Here is a 21,239-nt window from a genome sequence, read left to right on the forward strand (position 1 = left end):
AAATCTCTCACACTCACACTCTGTCCCCTCACTCCAAATCTCTCACACTCACACTCTGTCCCCTCACTCCAAATCTCTCACACTCACACTCTGTCCCCTCACTCCAAATCTCTCACACTCACACTCTGTCCCCTCACTCCAAATCTCTCAACTCACACTCTGTCCCCTCACTCCAAATCTCTCCAACTCACACTCTGTCCCCTCACTCCAAATCTCTCACACTCACACTCTGTCCCCTCACTCCAAATCTCTCCAACTCACACTCTGTCCCCTCACTCCAAATCTCTCCAACTCACACTCTGTCCCCTCACTCCAAATCTCTCACACTCACACTCTGTCCCCTCACTCCAAATCTCTCACACTCACACTCTGTCCCCTCACTCCAAATCTCTCCAACTCACACTCTGTCCCCTCACTCCAAATCTCTCACACTCACACTCTGTCCCCTCACTCCAAATCTCTCACACTCACACTCTGTCCCCTCACTCCAAATCTCTCACACTCACACTCTGTCCCCTCACTCCAAATCTCTCCACTCACACTCTGTCCCCTCACTCCAAATCTCTCACACTCACACTCTGTCCCCTCACTCCAAATCTCTCACACTCACACTCTGTCCCCTCACTCCAAATCTCTCCAACTCACACTCTGTCCCCTCACTCCAAATCTCTCCAACTCACACTCTGTCCCCTCACTCCAAATCTCTCCAACTCACACTCTGTCCCCTCACTCCAAATCTCTCACACTCACACTCTGTCCCCTCACTCCAAATCTCTCACACTCACACTCTGTCCCCTCACTCCAAATCTCTCACACTCACACTCTGTCCCCTCACTCCAAATCTCTCACACTCACACTCTGTCCCCTCACTCCAAATCTCTCCAACTCACACTCTGTCCCCTCACTCCAAATCTCTCACACTCACACTCTGTCCCCTCACTCCAAATCTCTCACACTCACACTCTGTCCCCTCACTCCAAATCTCTCACACTCACACTCTGTCCCCTCACTCCAAATCTCTCACACTCACACTCTGTCCCCTCACTCCAAATCTCTCACACTCACACTCTGTCCCCTCACTCCAAATCTCTCACACTCACACTCTGTCCCCTCACTCCAAATCTCTCACAACTCACACTCTGTCCCCTCACTCCAAATCTCTCCAACTCACACTCTGTCCCCTCACTCCAAATCTCTCACACTCACACTCTGTCCCCTCACTCCAAATCTCTCCAACTCACACTCTGTCCCCTCACTCCAAATCTCTCACACTCACACTCTGTCCCCTCACTCCAAATCTCTCCAACTCACACTCTGTCCCCTCACTCCAAATCTCTCACACTCACACTCTGTCCCCTCACTCCAAATCTCTCACACTCACACTCTGTCCCCTCACTCCAAATCTCTCACACTCACACTCTGTCCCCTCACTCCAAATCTCTCACACTCACACTCTGTCCCCTCACTCCAAATCTCTCACACTCACACTCTGTCCCCTCACTCCAAATCTCTCACACTCACACTCTGTCCCCTCACTCCAAATCTCTCACACTCACACTCTGTCCCCTCACTCCAAATCTCTCACACTCACACTCTGTCCCCTCACTCCAAATCTCTCCACTCACACTCTGTCCCCTCACTCCAAATCTCTCACACTCACACTCTGTCCCCTCACTCCAAATCTCTCCAACTCACACTCTGTCCCCTCACTCCAAATCTCTCCAACTCACACTCTGTCCCCTCACTCCAAATCTCTCACACTCACACTCTGTCCCCTCACTCCAAATCTCTCACACTCACACTCTGTCCCCTCACTCCAAATCTCTCCAACTCACACTCTGTCCCCTCACTCCAAATCTCTCACACTCACACTCTGTCCCCTCACTCCAAATCTCTCACACTCACACTCTGTCCCCTCACTCCAAATCTCTCCAACTCACACTCTGTCCCCTCACTCCAAATCTCTCACACTCACACTCTGTCCCCTCACTCCAAATCTCTCACACTCACACTCTGTCCCCTCACTCCAAATCTCTCACACTCACACTCTGTCCCCTCACTCCAAATCTCTCACACTCACACTCTGTCCCCTCACTCCAAATCTCTCACACTCACACTCTGTCCCCTCACTCCAAATCTCTCACACTCACACTCTGTCCCCTCACTCCAAATCTCTCACACTCACACTCTGTCCCCTCACTCCAAATCTCTCCAACTCACACTCTGTCCCCTCACTCCAAATCTCTCACACTCACACTCTGTCCCCTCACTCCAAATCTCTCCAACTCACACTCTGTCCCCTCACTCCAAATCTCTCCAACTCACACTCTGTCCCCTCACTCCAAATCTCTCACACTCACACTCTGTCCCCTCACTCCAAATCTCTCACACTCACACTCTGTCCCCTCACTCCAAATCTCTCCAACTCACACTCTGTCCCCTCACTCCAAATCTCTCACACTCACACTCTGTCCCCTCACTCCAAATCTCTCACACTCACACTCTGTCCCCTCACTCCAAATCTCTCACACTCACACTCTGTCCCCTCACTCCAAATCTCTCACACTCACACTCTGTCCCCTCACTCCAAATCTCTCACACTCACACTCTGTCCCCTCACTCCAAATCTCTCACACTCACACTCTGTCCCCTCACTCCAAATCTCTCACACTCACACTCTGTCCCCTCACTCCAAATCTCTCACACTCACACTCTGTCCCCTCACTCCAAATCTCTCCAACTCACACTCTGTCCCCTCACTCCAAATCTCTCCAACTCACACTCTGTCCCCTCACTCCAAATCTCTCCAACTCACACTCTGTCCCCTCACTCCAAATCTCTCACACTCACACTCTGTCCCCTCACTCCAAATCTCTCACACTCACACTCTGTCCCCTCACTCCAAAATCTCTCACACTCACACTCTGTCCCCTCACTCCAAATCTCTCACACTCACACTCTGTCCCCTCACTCCAAATCTCTCCAACTCACACTCTGTCCCCTCACTCCAAATCTCTCACACTCACACTCTGTCCCCTCACTCCAAATCTCTCACACTCACACTCTGTCCCCTCACTCCAAATCTCTCCAACTCACACTCTGTCCCCTCACTCCAAATCTCTCACACTCACACTCTGTCCCCTCACTCCAAATCTCTCACACTCACACTCTGTCCCCTCACTCCAAATCTCTCCAACTCACACTCTGTCCCCTCACTCCAAATCTCTCACACTCACACTCTGTCCCCTCACTCCAAATCTCTCCAACTCACACTCTGTCCCCTCACTCCAAATCTCTCACACTCACACTCTGTCCCCTCACTCCAAATCTCTCACACTCACACTCTGTCCCCTCACTCCAAATCTCTCACACTCACACTCTGTCCCCTCACTCCAAATCTCTCACACTCACACTCTGTCCCCTCACTCCAAATCTCTCACACTCACACTCTGTCCCCTCACTCCAAATCTCTCACACTCACACTCTGTCCCCTCACTCCAAATCTCTCCAACTCACACTCTGTCCCCTCACTCCAAATCTCTCACACTCACACTCTGTCCCCTCACTCCAAATCTCTCACACTCACACTCTGTCCCCTCACTCCAAATCTCTCACACTCACACTCTGTCCCCTCACTCCAAATCTCTCCAACTCACACTCTGTCCCCTCACTCCAAATCTCTCCAACTCACACTCTGTCCCCTCACTCCAAATCTCTCACACTCACACTCTGTCCCCTCACTCCAAATCTCTCACACTCACACTCTGTCCCCTCACTCCAAATCTCTCCACTCACACTCTGTCCCCTCACTCCAAATCTCTCACACTCACACTCTGTCCCCTCACTCCAAATCTCTCCAACTCACACTCTGTCCCCTCACTCCAAATCTCTCACACTCACACTCTGTCCCCTCACTCCAAATCTCTCACACTCACACTCTGTCCCCTCACTCCAAATCTCTCACACTCACACTCTGTCCCCTCACTCCAAATCTCTCACACTCACACTCTGTCCCCTCACTCCAAATCTCTCACACTCACACTCTGTCCCCTCACTCCAAATCTCTCCACTCACACTCTGTCCCCTCACTCCAAATCTCTCACACTCACACTCTGTCCCCTCACTCCAAATCTCTCACACTCACACTCTGTCCCCTCACTCCAAATCTCTCACACTCACACTCTGTCCCCTCACTCCAAATCTCTCCAACTCACACTCTGTCCCCTCACTCCAAATCTCTCACACTCACACTCTGTCCCCTCACTCCAAATCTCTCCAACTCACACTCTGTCCCCTCACTCCAAATCTCTCCAACTCACACTCTGTCCCCTCACTCCAAATCTCTCCACTCACACTCTGTCCCCTCACTCCAAATCTCTCACACTCACACTCTGTCCCCTCACTCCAAATCTCTCCAACTCACACTCTGTCCCCTCACTCCAAATCTCTCACACTCACACTCTGTCCCCTCACTCCAAATCTCTCACACTCACACTCTGTCCCCTCACTCCAAATCTCTCACACTCACACTCTGTCCCCTCACTCCAAATCTCTCACACTCACACTCTGTCCCCTCACTCCAAATCTCTCACACTCACACTCTGTCCCCTCACTCCAAATCTCTCCAACTCACACTCTGTCCCCTCACTTCCAAATCTCTCACACTCACACTCTGTCCCCTCACTCCAAATCTCTCACACTCACACTCTGTCCCCTCACTCCAAATCTCTCCAACTCACACTCTGTCCCCTCACTCCAAATCTCTCACACTCACACTCTGTCCCCTCACTCCAAATCTCTCACACTCACACTCTGTCCCTCACTACAAATCTCTCACACTCACACTCTGTCCCCTCACTCCAAATCTCTCACACTCACACTCTGTCCCCTCACTCCAAATCTCTCACAGCTCACACTCTGTCCCCTCACTCCAAATCTCTCACACTCACACTCTGTCCCCTCACTCCAAATCTCTCACACTCACACTCTGTCCCCTCACTCCAATATCTCTCCAACTCACACTCTGTCCCCTCACTCAAATCTCTCCAACTCACACTCTGTCCCCTCACTCCAAATCTCTCACACTCACACACTGTCCCCTCACTCAAACTCTCACACCTCACACTCTGTCCCCTCACTCCAATCTCTCCAACTACACTCTGTCCCCTCACTCCAATCTCTCCAACTCACACTCTGTCCCCTCACTCCAAATCTCTCACTCCACACTCTGTCCCCTCACTCCAAATCTCTCACACTCACACTCTGGTCCCCTCACTCCAAATCTCTCCACACTCACACTCTGTCCCCTCACTCCAAATCTCTCCACTCACACTCTGTCCCCTCACTCCAAATCTCTCACACTCACACTCTGTCCCCTCACTCCAAATCTCTCCAACTCACACTCTGTCCCCTCACTCCAAATCTCTCACACTCACACTCTGTCCCCTCACTCCAAATCTCTCACACTCACACTCTGTCCCCTCACTCCAAATCTCTCACACTCACACTCTGTCCCCTCACTCCAAATCTCTCACACTCACACTCTGTCCCCTCACTCCAAATCTCTCCAACTCACACTCTGTCCCCTCACTCCAAATCTCTCACACTCACACTCTGTCCCCTCACTCCAAATCTCTCACACTCACACTCTGTCCCTCACTCCAAATCTCTCCAACTCACACTCTGTCCCCTCACCTCCAAATCTCTCACACTCACACTCTGTCCCCTCACTCCAAATCTCTCACACTCACACTCTGTCCCCTCTATCTCCAAATCTCTCCAACTCACACTCTGTCCCCTCCCTCCAAATCTCTCACACTCACACTCTGTCCCCTCACTCCAAATCTCTCCAACTCACACTCTGTCCCCTCACTCCAATCTCCAACTCACACTCTGTCCCCTCTCTCCAAATCTCTCCACTCACACTCTGTCCCCTCACTCCAAATCTCTCACACTCACACTCTGTCCCCTCACTCCAAATCTCTCACACTCACACTCTGTCCCTCACTCCAAATCTCTCCAACTCACACTCTGTCCCCTCACTCCAAATCTCTCACACTCACACTCTGTCCCCTCACTCCAAATCTCTCCACTCACACTCTGTCCCCTCACTCCAAATCTCACACACACCTCTGTCCCCTCACTCAAATCCACAACTCACACTCTGTCCCCTCACTCCAAATCTCTCCAACTCACACTCTGTCCCTCACTCCAAATCTCTCACACTCACACTCTGTCCCCTCACTCCAAATCTCTCACACTCACACTCTGTCCCCTCACTCCAAATCTCTCACACTCACACTCTGTCCCCTCACTCCAAATCTCTCCAACTCACACTCTGTCCCCTCACTCCAAATCTCTCACACTCACACTCTGTCCCCTCACTCCAAATCTCTCACACTCACACTCTGTCCCCTCACTCCAAATCTCTCACACTCACACTCTGTCCCCTCACTCCAAATCTCTCACACTCACACTCTGTCCCCTCACCTCCAAATCTCTCACAACTCACACTCTGTCCCCTCACTCCAAATCTCTCACACTCACACTCTGTCCCCTCACTCCAAATCTCTCCAACTCACACTCTGTCCCCTCACTCCAAATCTCTCACACTCACACTCTGTCCCCTCACTCCAAATCTCTCACACTCACACTCTGTCCCCTCACTCCAAATCTCTCACACTCACACTCTGTCCCCTCACTCCAAATCTCTCACACTCACACTCTGTCCCCTCACTCCAAATCTCTCACACTCACACTCTGTCCCCTCACTCCAAATCTCTCACACTCACACTCTGTCCCCTCACTCCAAATCTCTCACACTCACACTCTGTCCCCTCACTCCAAATCTCTCACACTCACACTCTGTCCCCTCACTCCAAATCTCTCACACTCACACTCTGTCCCCTCACTCCAAATCTCTCACACTCACACTCTGTCCCCATCTCTCCAACTCACTCGTCCCACTCAATCTCTCACCACACTCTGTCCCTCACTCCAAATCTCTCACACTCACACTCTGTCCCCTCACTCCAAATCTCTCAACTCACACTCTGTCCCCTCACTCCAAATCTCTCACACTCACACTCTGTCCCCTCACTCCAAATCTCTCACACTCACACTCTGTCCCCTCACTCCAAATCTCTCCAACTCACACTCTGTCCCCTCACTCCAAATCTCTCACACTCACACTCTGTCCCCTCACTCCAAATCTCTCCAACTCACACTCTGTCCCCTCACTCCAAATCTCTCACACTCACACTCTGTCCCCTCACTCCAAATCTCTCACACTCACACTCTGTCCCCTCACTCCAAATCTCCTCACACTCACACTCTGTCCCCTCACTCCAAATCTCTCCAACTCACACTCTGTCCCCTCACTCCAAATCTCTCACACTCACACTCTGTCCCCTCACTCCAAATCTCTCCACTCACACTCTTCCCCTCACTCCAAATCTCTCACACTCACACTCTGTCCCCCTCACACTCCAAATCTCTCACACTCACACTCTGTCCCCTCACTCCAAATCTCTCACACTCTCACTCTGTCCCCATCACTTCCAAATCTCTCCAACTCACACTGCTGTCCTCCACACTCCAAATCTCTCAACTCACACTCTGTCCCCCTCACTCCAAATCTCTCCACTCACACTCTGTCCCTCACTCCAAATCTCTCACACTCACACTCTGTCCCCTCACTCCAAATCTCTCACACTCACACTCTGTCCCCTCACTCCAAATCTCTCACACTCACACTCTGTCCCCTCACTCCAAATCTCTCCAACTCACACTCTGTCCCCTCACTCCAAATCTCTCACACTCACACTCTGTCCCCTCACTACCAAATCTCTCACACTCACACTCTGTCCCCTCACTCCAAATCTCTCCAACTCACACTCTGTCCCCTCACTCCAAATCTCTCCACTCACACTCTGGTCCCCTCACTCCAAATCTCTCAAACTCACACTCATGTCCCCTCACTCCAAATCCTCTCACACTCACACCGCTGTCCCCTCACTCCAAATCTCTCACACTCACACTCTGTCCCCTCACTCCAAATCCTCACACTCACACCTCTGTCCCCTCACTCCAAATCTCTCACACTCACACTCGTGTCCCCTCACTCCAAATCTCTCCAACTCACACTCTGTCCCCTCACTCCAAATCTCTCAACTCACACTCTGTCCCCTCACTCCAAATCTCTCACACTCGACACTCTGGTCCCCTCACTCCAAATCTCCACACTCCACTCTCGTCCCCTCACCCAAATCTCTCCAACTCACAACTCTGTCCCCTCACTCCAAATCTCTCACACTCACACTCTGTCCCCTCACTCCAAATCTCTCCAACTCACACTCTGTCCCTCACTTCCAAATCTCTCCACACTCACACTCTGTCCCCTCACTCAAATCTCTCAACTCACACTCTGTCCCCTCACTCCAAAATCTCTCACACTCACACTCTGTCCCCTCACTCCAAATCTCTCCACTCACACACTCTGTCCCCTCACTCCAAATCTCTCACACTCACACTCTGTCCCCTCACTCCAAATCTCTCACACTCACACTCTGTCCCCTCACTCCAAATCTCTCACACTCACACTCTGCCCCCTCACTCCAATCTCTCACACTCACACTCTGGTCCCCTCACGCGTCCAAATCTCTTCCACTCACACTCTGTCCCCTCACGTCCAAATCTCTCACAACTCACACTCTGTCCCCTCACTCCAAATCTCTCACACTCACACTCTGTCCCCTCACTCCAAATCTCTCACACTCACACTCTGTCCCCTCACTCCAAATCTCTCACACTCACACTCTGTCCCCTCACTCCAAATCTCTCACACTCACACTCTGTCCCCTCACTCCAAATCTCTCACACTCACACTCTGTCCCCTCACTCCAAATCTCTCACACTCACACTCTGTCCCCTCACTCCAAATCTCTCACACTCACACTCTGTCCCCTCACTCCAAATCTCTCACACTCACACTCTGTCCCCTCACTCCAAATCTCTCACACTCACACTCTGTCCCCTCACTCCAAATCTCTCACACTCACACTCTGTCCCCTCACTCCAAATCTCTCCAACTCACACTCTGTCCCCTCACTCCAAATCTCTCCAACTCACACTCTGTCCCCTCACTCCAAATCTCTCACACTCACACTCTGTCCCCTCACTCCAAATCTCTCCAACTCACACTCTGTCCCCTCACTCCAAATCTCTCACACTCACACTCTGTCCCCTCACTCCAAATCTCTCACACTCACACTCTGTCCCCTCACTCCAAATCTCTCCAACTCACACTCTGTCCCCTCACTCCAAATCTCTCACACTCACACTCTGTCCCCTCACTCCAAATCTCTCACACTCACACTCTGTCCCCTCACTCCAAATCTCTCACACTCACACTCTGTCCCCTCACTCCAAATCTCTCACACTCACACTCTGTCCCCTCACTCCAAATCTCTCCAACTCACACTCTGTCCCCTCACTCCAAATCTCTCACACTCACACTCTGTCCCCTCACTCCAAATCTCTCACACTCACACTCTGTCCCCTCACTCCAAATCTCTCACACTCACACTCTGTCCCCTCACTCCAAATCTCTCACACTCACACTCTGTCCCCTCACTCCAAATCTCTCACACTCACACTCTGTCCCCTCACTCCAAATCTCTCACACTCACACTCTGTCCCCTCACTCCAAATCTCTCACACTCACACTCTGTCCCCTCACTCCAAATCTCTCACACTCACACTCTGTCCCCTCACTCCAAATCTCTCACAACTCACACTCTGTCCCCTCACTCCAAATCTCTCACACTCACACTCTGTCCCCTCACTCCAAATCTCTCACACTCACACTCTGTCCCCTCACTCCAAATCTCTCACACTCACACTCTGTCCCCTCACTCCAAATCTCTCAAACTCACACTCTGTCCCCTCACTCCAAATCTCTCACACTCACACTCTGTCCCCTCACTCCAAATCTCTCCAACTCACACTCTGTCCCCTCACTCCAAATCTCTCACACTCACACTCTGTCCCCTCACTCCAAATCTCTCCAACTCACACTCTGTCCCCTCACTCCAAATCTCTCACACTCACACTCTGTCCCCTCACTCCAAATCTCTCCACTCACACTCTGTCCCCTCACTCCAAATCTCTCACACTCACACTCTGTCCCCTCACTCTCCAAATCTCTCACACTCACACTCTGTCCCCTCACTCCAAATCTCTCACACTCACACTCTGTCCCCTCACTCCAAATCTCTCACACTCACACTCTGTCCCCTCACTCCAAATCTCTCCAACTCACACTCTGTCCCCTCACTCCAAATCTCTCACACTCACACTCTGTCCCCTCACTCCAAATCTCTCCAACTCACACTCTGTCCCCTCACTCCAAATCTCTCACACTCACACTCTGTCCCTCACTCCAAATCTCTCACACTCACACTCTGTCCCCTCACTCCAAATCTCTCACACTCACACTCTGTCCCCTCACTCCAAATCTCTCACAACTCACACTCTGTCCCCTCACTCCAAATCTCTCACACTCACACTCTGTCCCCTCACTCCAAATCTCTCACACTCACACTCTGTCCCCTCACTCCAAATCTCTCATCTCTCACACTCTGTCCCTCCTCCATATCTCTCCAATCACACTCTGTCCCCTCACCAAATCTCACACTCACACTCTGTCCCCTCTCTCCAAATCTCTCCACTTCACACTCTGTCCCCTCACTCCAAATCTCTCACACTCACACTCTGTCCCCTCACTCCAAATCTCTCCAACTCACACTCTGTCCCCTCACTTCCAAATCTCTCACACTCACACTCTGTCCCCCTCACTCCAAATCTCTCACACTCACACTCTGTCCCCCTCACTCCAAATCTCTCACACACTCACAACTCTGTCCCCTCACTCCAAATCTCTCCAACTCACACTCTGGTCCCCTCACTCCAAATCTCCACACTCCCCCCCCCTCTCTCGTCCCCTCACTCCAAATCTCTCCAACTCACCACTCTGTCCCCCACTCCAATCTCTCACACTCACACTCTGTCCCCTCACTCCAAATCTCTCACACTCACACTCTGTCCCCTCACTCCAAATCTCTCCACTCACACTCTGTCCCCTCACTCTCCAATCTCTCACACTCACACTCTGTCCCCTCACTCCAAATCTCTCACACTCACACTCTGTCCCCTCACTCCAAATCTCTCCACTCACACTCTGTCCCCTCACTCCAAATCTCTCACACTCACACTCTGTCCCCTCACTCCAAATCTCTCACACTCACACTCCTGTCCCCTCACTCCAAATCTCTCACACTCACACTCTGTCCCCTCACTCCAAATCTCTCACACTCACACTCTGTCCCCTCACTCCAAATCTCTCCAACTCACTCTCTCTGTCCCCTCACTCCAATCTCTCACACACACTCTGTCCCTCACTCAAATCTCTCAACTCACACTCTGTCCCCTCACTCCAAATCTCTCACACTCACACTCTGTCCCCTTCACTCCAAATCTCTCACACTCACACTCTGTCCCCTCACTCCAAATCTCTCACACTCACACTCTGTCCCCTCACTCCAAATCTCTCCACTCACTCTCTGTCCCCTCACTCCAAATCTCTCACACTCACACTCTGTCCCCCTCACTCCAAATCTCTCCAACTCACACTCTGTCCCCTCACTCCAAATCTCTCACACTCACACTCTGTCCCCTCACTCCAAATCTCTCCAACTCACACTCTGTCCCCTCACTCCAAATCTCTCACACTCACACGCTGTCCCCTCACCTCCAAATCTCTCCAACTCACACTCTGTCCCCTCACTCCAAATCTCTCACACTCACACTCTGTCCCCTCACTCCAAATCTCTCACACTCACACTCTGTCCCCTCACTCCAAATCTCTCACACTCACACTCTGTCCCCTCACTCCAAATCTCTCCAACTCACACTCTGTCCCCCTCACTCCAATCTCCACACTCACACTCTGTCCCCTCACTCCAAATCTCTCAAACTCACACTCTGTCCCCCTCCACTCCCAAATCTCTCACACAACTTTCACACTCTGTCCCCTCACTCCAAAATCTCTCACACTAACACTCTGTCCCCTCACTCCAAATCTCTCACACTCACACTCTGTCCCCTCACTCCAAATCTCTCCAACTCACACTCTGTCCCACTCAATCTTCTCCAAATCTCTCACACTCACACTACTCTGTCCCCCTCACTCCAAATCTCTCCAACTCACACTCTGTCCCCCTCACTCCAAATCTCTCCAACTCACACTCTGTCCCCTCACTCAAATCTCTCACACTCACACTCTGTCCCCTCACTCCAAATCTCTCCACACTCACACTCTGTCCCCTCACTCCAAATCTCTCACACTCACACTCTGTCCCCTCACTCCAAATCTCTCACACTCACACTCTGTCCCCTCACTCCAAATCTCTCACACTCACACTCTGTCCCCTCACTCCAAATCTCTCACACTCACACTCTGTCCCCTCACTCCAAATCTCTCACACTCACACTCTGTCCCCTCACTCCAAATCTCTCACACTCACACTCTGTCCCCTCACTCCAAATCTCTCACAACTCACACTCTGTCCCCTCACTCCAAATCTCTCACACTCACACTCTGTCCCCTCACTCCAAATCTCTCACACTCACACTCTGTCCCCTCACTCCAAATCTCTCACACTCACACTCTGTCCCCTCACTCCAAATCTCTCACACTCACACTCTGTCCCCTCACTCCAAATCTCTCCAACTCACACTCTGTCCCCTCACTCCAAATCTCTCACACTCACACTCTGTCCCCTCACTCCAAATCTCTCACACTCACACTCTGTCCCCTCACTCCAAATCTCTCACACTCACACTCTGTCCCCTCACTCCAAATCTCTCCACTCACACTCTGTCCCCTCACTCCAAATCTCTCACACTCACACTCTGTCCCCTCACTCCAAATCTCTCACACTCACACTCTGTCCCCTCACTCCAAATCTCTCACACTCACACTCTGTCCCCTCACTCCAAATCTCTCACACTCACACTCTGTCCCCTCACTCCAAATCTCTCACACTCACACTCTGTCCCCTCACTCCAAATCTCTCACACTCACACTCTGTCCCCTCACTCCAAATCTCTCCAACTCACACTCTGTCCCCTCACTCCAAATCTCTCACACTCACACTCTGTCCCCTCACTCCAAATCTCTCACACTCACACTCTGTCCCCTCACTCCAAATCTCTCCAACTCACACTCTGTCCCCTCACTCCAAATCTCTCACACTCACACTCTGTCCCCTCACTCCAATCTCTCCACTCACACTCTGTCCCCTCACTCCAAATCTCTCACACTCACACTCTGTCCCCTCACTCCAAATCTCTCACACTCACACTCTGTCCCCTCACTCCAAATCTCTCACACTCACACTCTGTCCCCTCACTCCAAATCTCTCACACTCACACTCTGTCCCCTCACTCCAAATCTCTCACACTCACACTCTGTCCCCTCACTCCAAATCTCTCCAACTCACACTCTGTCCCCTCACTCCAAATCTCTCACACTCACACTCTGTCCCCTCACTCCAAATCTCTCCAACTCACACTCTGTCCCCTCACTCCAAATCTCTCCAACTCACACTCTGTCCCCTCACTCCAAATCTCTCACACTCACACTCTGTCCCCTCACTCCAAATCTCTCACACTCACACTCTGTCCCCTCACTCCAAATCTCTCACACTCACACTCTGTCCCCTCACTCCAAATCTCTCACACTCACACTCTGTCCCCTCACTCCAAATCTCTCCAACTCACACTCTGTCCCCTCACTCCAAATCTCTCACACTCACACTCTGTCCCCTCACTCCAAATCTCTCACACTCACACTCTGTCCCCTCACTCCAAATCTCTCACACTCACACTCTGTCCCCTCACTCCAAATCTCTCACACTCACACTCTGTCCCCTCACTCCAAATCTCTCACACTCACACTCTGTCCCCTCACTCCAAATCTCTCACACTCACACTCTGTCCCCTCACTCCAAATCTCTCACACTCACACTCTGTCCCCTCACTCCAAATCTCTCACACTCACACTCTGTCCCCTCACTCCAAATCTCTCCACACTCACACTCTGTCCCCTCACTCCAAATCTCTCACACTCACACTCTGTCCCCTCACTCCAAATCTCTCACACTCACACTCTGTCCCCTCACTCCAAATCTCTCACACTCACACTCTGTCCCCTCACTCCAAATCTCTCACACTCACACTCTGTCCCCTCACTCCAAATCTCTCACACTCACACTCTGTCCCCTCACTCCAAATCTCTCACACTCACACTCTGTCCCCTCACTCCAAATCTCTCACACTCACACTCTGTCCCCTCACTCCAAATCTCTCACACTCACACTCTGTCCCCTCACTCCAAATCTCTCACACTCACACTCTGTCCCCTCACTCCAAATCTCTCACACTCACACTCTGTCCCCTCACTCCAAATCTCTCACACTCACACTCTGTCCCCTCACTCCAAATCTCTCACACTCACACTCTGTCCCCTCACTCCAAATCTCTCACACTCACACTCTGTCCCCTCACTCCAAATCTCTCACACTCACACTCTGTCCCCTCACTCCAAATCTCTCACACTCACACTCTGTCCCCTCACTCCAAATCTCTCACACTCACACTCTGTCCCCTCACTCCAAATCTCTCACACTCACACTCTGTCCCCTCACTCCAAATCTCTCACACTCACACTCTGTCCCCTCACTCCAAATCTCTCACACTCACACTCTGTCCCCTCACTCCAAATCTCTCACACTCACACTCTGTCCCCTCACTCCAAATCTCTCACACTCACACTCTGTCCCCTCACTTCAAATCTCTCACACTCACACTCTGCCCCTCACTCCAAATCTCTCCACTCACACTCTGTCCCCTACTCTCAAATCTCTCACACTCACACTCTGTCCCTCACTCCAAATCTCTCACACTCACACTCTGTCCCCTCACTCCAAATCTCTCACACTCACACTCTGTCCCCTCACTCCAAATCTCTCACACTCACACTCTGTCCCCTCACTCCAAATCTCTCACACTCACACTCTGTCCCTCACTCCAAATCTCTCACAACTCTACACTCTGTCCCCTCACTCCAAATCTCTCACACTCACACTCTGTCCCCTCACTCCAAATCTCTCACACTCACACTCTGTCCCCTCACTCCAAATCTCTCCAACTCACACTCTGGTCCCCTCACGTCCAAATCTGCTCACACTCACACTCTGTCCCCTCACTCCAAAATCTCTCAAACTCACACTCTGTCCCCCTCACTCCAATCTCTCCACACTCACACTCTGTCCCCTCACTCCAAATCTCTCACACTCACACTCTGTCCCCTCACTCCAAATCTCTCCAACTCACACTCTGTCCCCTCACTCCAAATCTCTCACACTCACACTCTGTCCCCTCACTCCAAATCTCTCACACTCACACTCTGTCCCCTCACTCCAAATCTCTCACACTCACACTCTGTCCCCTCACTCCAAATCTCTCACACTCACACTCTGTCCCCTCACTCCAAATCTCTCACACTCACACTCTGTCCCCTCACTCCAAATCTCTCCAACTCACACTCTGTCCCCTCACTCCAAATCTCTCCAACTCACACTCTGTCCCCTCACTCCAAATCTCTCCAACTCACACTCTGTCCCCTCACTCCAAATCTCTCACACTCACACTCTGTCCCCTCACTCCAAATCTCTCACACTCACACTCTGTCCCCTCACTCCAAATCTCTCACACTCACACTCTGTCCCCTCACTCCAAATCTCTCACACTCACACTCTGTCCCCTCACTCCAAATCTCTCACACTCACACTCTGTCCCCTCACTCCAAATCTCTCACACTCACACTCTGTCCCCTCACTCCAAATCTCTCACACTCACACTCTGTCCCCTCACTCCAAATCTCTCACACTCACACTCTGTCCCCTCACTCCAAATCTCTCCAACTCACACTCTGTCCCCTCACTCCAAATCTCTCACACTCACACTCTGTCCCCTCACTCCAAATCTCTCACACTCACACTCTGTCCCCTCACTCCAAATCTCTCCAACTCACACTCTGTCCCCTCACTCCAAATCTCTCCAACCTACACTTTGTTGCCTCATTCCAACTCTCTCCAACTCACACTCTGTCCCCTCACTCCAAATCTCTCCAACTCACACTCTGTCCCCTCACTCCAAATCTCTCCAACTCACACTCTGTCCCCTCACTCCAAATCTCTCACACTCACACTCTGTCCCCTCACTCCAAATCTCTCACACTCACACTCTGTCCCCTCACTCCAAATCTCTCACACTCACACTCTGTCCCCTCACTCCAAATCTCTCACACTCACACTCTGTCCCCTCACTCCAAATCTCTCCAACTCACACTCTGTCCCCTCACTCCAAATCTCTCCAACTCACACTCTGCCCCTCAGTCCAGCTATATGCACTAACAACCCTGAAAGTCTCTAAATGTTGTATTGTGTTAAAATCAGTGAGACTGGAGGTGCAATGAAAAGCCCTTATGGACCCAACGATGTACAATAATACAGTTAGAGTGCAATAAGGACACCCATATTTGAATAAACGAACAAAGAGCAGGTGAAGGCCTTTCAGCCCCTTGAGCCTGTTCAACCATTTAATAAGATCATGGCTGGTCTGATCGTAACCTGTAATCTGCATCCCACTGACCCCCAATAACTTATCATCCCCGTGCTTAACAAGAATCTATCCACCTCTGCCTTAAAAACATTCAAAGACTCTGCTTCCACCACCTTTTCAGGAAGAGAGTTCCAAAGAGTCATGACCCTCTGAGTGAAAAATTTTGCCTCATTTCTGTTTTAAATGGGTGACCCCTTATTTTTAAACAGTAATGCCCGAGTTCTAGATTCTTCCACAAGACGAAACATCCTCTCCACATACACCCTGTCAAGAATTTATGTTTCATTCAACTCACCTCTTACTCTTCTAAAATCAGCAGATACAAGCCTCGTCTGAGCAACCATTCCTCATAAAACAACCCACCCATTCCTGGTATACCTTCTTTTAACAGCTTCCAACACATTTACATCCTTCCTTAAATAAGGTGACTAATGCTGTCCACAATATTCCAAATGTAGTCCCACTAGTGCCCTGTAGAACTGAAGCATAAGCTCCCTACTTTTATATTCAAATCCCCTCACAATAAATGATAACATTCTATTAACTTTCCTAATTATTTGCTGCACTTGCATACTCGCCTTTTGTGATTCATACACCATGTCAGCCAGATCCCTCTGCACCTCAGAGCTCTGCAATCCCTCACCATTTAGGTAATAAGCTTCTTTTGTTCTTCCTGCCAAAATGGACAATTTCACATTTTCCCACATTAGACTCCATTTGCCAGATCTTTGCCCACTCACGTAACCTACCTACATCACTGTGTAGCCTCCTTATGTCCTCTTCACAGTTACTTTACTACCTACCTTTGTGTCATCAGCAAATTTGGCAACCATTCCATCCATCCCTTCATCCAAGTCATTTATATAGATTGTTAACAGTTGAGGTCCCACCACTCAAACTCAAGTTCTGTCGAAGGGTCATGAGGACTCGAAACGTCAACTCTTTTCTTCTCCGCCGATGCTGCCAGACCTGCTGAGTTTTTCCAGGTAATTTTGTTTTTGTTTTGGAGGTCCCACCACTGATCCCTGTGGTATACCACTCGATAAATCTTGACAACCTGAAAAAGACCCATTTATGCCTACTCTCTGCCAACCAATCTTCTATCCATGCCAATATGTTACCCCCTATACCATGAGCTCTTATTTTCCACAATAATCTTTGATGTGGCACATTATTAAATGCCTTCTGGAAATCTAAGTACAGTACATCCACAGGTTCCCCTTTATCCACAGTAAATGTTACTTCCTCAAAGAACTCCAATAATTGGTTAAACACGATTTTCCTTTCACAAAACCATGTTGACTCTGCCTGGTGACCTGGAACTCATTCCAGTGCCCTGCTATCACCTCTTTAATAATAGCTTCCATATGACAGATGTTAAGTTAACTGACCCAAAACACATTAATTCTGCTTCTCTCTCCACATATGCTGCCAGATCTGTTGAGTTTTTCCAGCATTTTCTATGTTTATTATGACAAAATGTAATTTTGTAGAGAAGCAAAAAAAAAACCTGAATAAGCTCTAAACCCAGAAATACTGTATAGAACCCAGATACACATATTTTATATTTTGACAAAGTTACAGAAAGTATCTTCTTTTATATTTATCATGTTGTCCAAAAGGATATGGTAGTTGATGAGAGACAGATAGTGGAGAGGTAGAAACAAGGAGTAATGTAGACCCCATATGCCTGTGTTCTGGTATACCAGCCCACATTGCTTCAATAAATTTTGTTAATTGAATGACAATAATTTTTTTGTTTATTTTTCAGCTTTTGCGAAACACATCTTATCAGGATGAAAAGTTCCACACCGGTGAGTTAGCTAAAGTCCCAGGTGATTAGTGTATGGAGGCTTTTCAGCTTGAAATGCCATGATTCACTCAATGAGACTGAGGCGCCGGATGGTCAGTCAGTGAAAATGGATCCAATGTAGAGGAAACTGTACTTCAAATAAACATAAGAATTAGGAGCTGGATTAGGCCATTTGGCCCCACAAGTCTGCTCCGCCTTTCAATAAGATCATGGCTGATCTTCTATCTCCTCTCCACTCCCCTCCACTATCACCATATCTCTTAATCCCCTGAGTATCCAAAAATCTATCACACTCTGTCTTAAATATACTCAAAGGCTGAGCATCCACAGAATTACAAAGATTCACAATCCTTTTGAATAGGGTGGCCAGACATTGGGTTTTATACTGGACAGTGCAGTTTTTAGCTGTTCCAGCCACTGTCTGGTACTGGATAGCTTTTCATCTGATATTTTGACCCATAGTCCACCTACCTTAGGAAAGGTGCAGCAGGGGCCTCTCCTGATTCCTTTCCCAGTCTGCAACAGCCTCAATTTGAAGGGAGCACAGAAAGCTGAGTTGATTCATATCATTTCTGATCCTCCCACCCCCAACCTGGTGGACCCTCCAAACGTGGTGATGTAATATGTACATGAGTGTGAGATGATGTCACCTGACACGTGCCATGAAGGTGTCTGGTTAGTGTGGCCTTTGACCACCCTAACGTTGAGTGAAGAAATTTCTCCTCATCTCAGTCTTAAATGACTGACCCCTTATCCTAACACCATTGGACCTCTTGATTCTGATGAAGCCAAATGTGCTTGTGCATACACACCCAAGTGCAGCTTAGTGTCTATAATCAGCCCTTTTTAACTTTCAAGGGCTCAGTATAGATTGGTTCCAATAACAAATCTCTTGCTGGAATGTTGCTGTCTGCCCCTCCCCTTGATGCTGGCTCAATTCGGCCATTTTAATGCAACATGTGGAATCAACATCAAATATCTGTGGGCTTTCAATGCCTACCCGCAAAGTATTATCAAAATAATTATATTGGGGTATGTGGGTGATATCAGTAATACAGGCACTGCACCTTCTGCAGTCATCGAAAGCAGCCTCTGAGACTGTGAGGCTGTATTCTAGATTCCCCAGACTGTGGGGCTGTGTTCTAGATTCTTCAGACTGCGAGGCTGTGTTCGAGATTCCTCGGACTGTGAGACGGTGTTCTAGATTCTCCAGACTGTGGGACCGTGTTCTAGATTCTCCGGACTGTGGGGCCGTGTTCTAGATTCTCCAGACTGTAAGTCTGTGTTCTAGATTCCTCCCACTGTGAGGCTATGTTCTAGGTTCCCCAGACTGTGAGGTTGTGTTCTAGGTTTCCCAGACTGTGAGGCTGTGTTCTAGATCCCCCAGCCAGTGGGATACATTTACTCAATATCCAGCCTGTCAAGCCCTTAAGAGTTTTACATGTTTCAATTAGATATCTCTCGTTCTCGAAACTCCAGGGAATATAGCCCTGGTGAAGAATCCTCCACTCCCACCATCAGTGGGAATCCTGGCGGACAGAGGAGCAAGATCTGGCAGGAGGCCAAAAATCAGTTTCCCAATGGCAGGAAATTAGTTTAGAATCTTGTTCTCCCGGCTTTCATGGCAGTTTTAAGGCGGTTCCGAGATCCCACGGAGCTATGTCGGGAGTACCATTTGCATGTCATGAATGCTCATTAAAAGGCCAACATACAGGAATCTTGTTCCCCCTCCAAATTTAACACCCGCCAGTGAGAATTTAGAACATTCACTTTCACTACTGTACATAAGTGGTGTGCAGGAGGTGAGGTAGACCTCTTCCTGGACTTTCAGGTCAGTCGATGCTGCTTACTCCTTCCTTTCACACTGTCACTGAGAGATTGCCTGTAGCACAAGCTGCACCGAGGCTGGGAATGGGAGAGGAGTCAGACCAAAGTAAGACTGGGCGAGAGGTCAAGGAGCAGAGCAGGAGAGTGAATGGCTGTCCAAGTGCTGCTTTAAGTAGTGCCTGGACGTTGGAGCCTGTGAGGTGACGGTGGGGCAGGTCACTTCCTGCCCGCCTCCCAGGAGATTCACCCTGCTTCTCACGGATGTATAATTAATGAGCTGAACAGTGCAAGATCCTCACGTCTATCCCACTGTCCAGCAGAACTCACTTCGACTTCCGCTCCTGCCACTGGCCTTAGTCTCCAGTGGGGAAGATTCCACCCCTAGTCCACTAAATCCTTCTCACTGGACACACTCCTCCTCCCAGGAACCAGTCTGGTGAACTTTGTTACACTCTCTCTAGGGCAGATATGTCCTTCCTTAACTAAGGAGACCAAAACTGGACACAATGCTCCCAGCGTGATCTCATCAATTCTAAATATAATTCTTTACCCATATACTCCAATCTGTGTGCAATGAAAGCTAACTCACAATTTACCTTCCTAATTGCTTGTTATAACCACATGTTAACTTTCTGTGATTCATGAACAAGGACCTTCTGAGTACAAACATTTCCAATCCAACCTCTCACCATTAAAAAATTGCTTTATTATGTTCCTGCCAAAGTGGATGACTTAATGTTTTGCCACATTATATTCCATCTGTCAGGGTCACTCACCAAAACTGTCTCAATCACTCTGCAACCTCTTGTGTCCTTTTCACCAGTTATTTTCCCACCTAATCTTGTATCATCTG

General features: G+C 49.7%; 1 protein-coding gene across 1 annotated transcript in view; it reads left to right on the plus strand.

Annotated features, from left to right (window-relative positions):
* Positions 1-21,239, plus strand: part of myl4 (myosin, light chain 4, alkali; atrial, embryonic) — a 77,855-nt gene that overhangs the window by 54,568 nt on the left and 2,048 nt on the right. Inside the window, exon 6 of the mRNA XM_041173423.1 lies at positions 18,518-18,560. Coding sequence (XP_041029357.1) covers positions 18,518-18,546 — 29 coding nt within the window. The 3' untranslated portion in view covers positions 18,547-18,560. The remainder of the gene's footprint in view (positions 1-18,517; positions 18,561-21,239) is intronic.

This window comes from Carcharodon carcharias, chromosome 23 (genome assembly GCF_017639515.1).
Source record: "Carcharodon carcharias isolate sCarCar2 chromosome 23, sCarCar2.pri, whole genome shotgun sequence".
Taxonomy (NCBI): Eukaryota; Metazoa; Chordata; class Chondrichthyes; order Lamniformes; family Lamnidae; genus Carcharodon; species Carcharodon carcharias.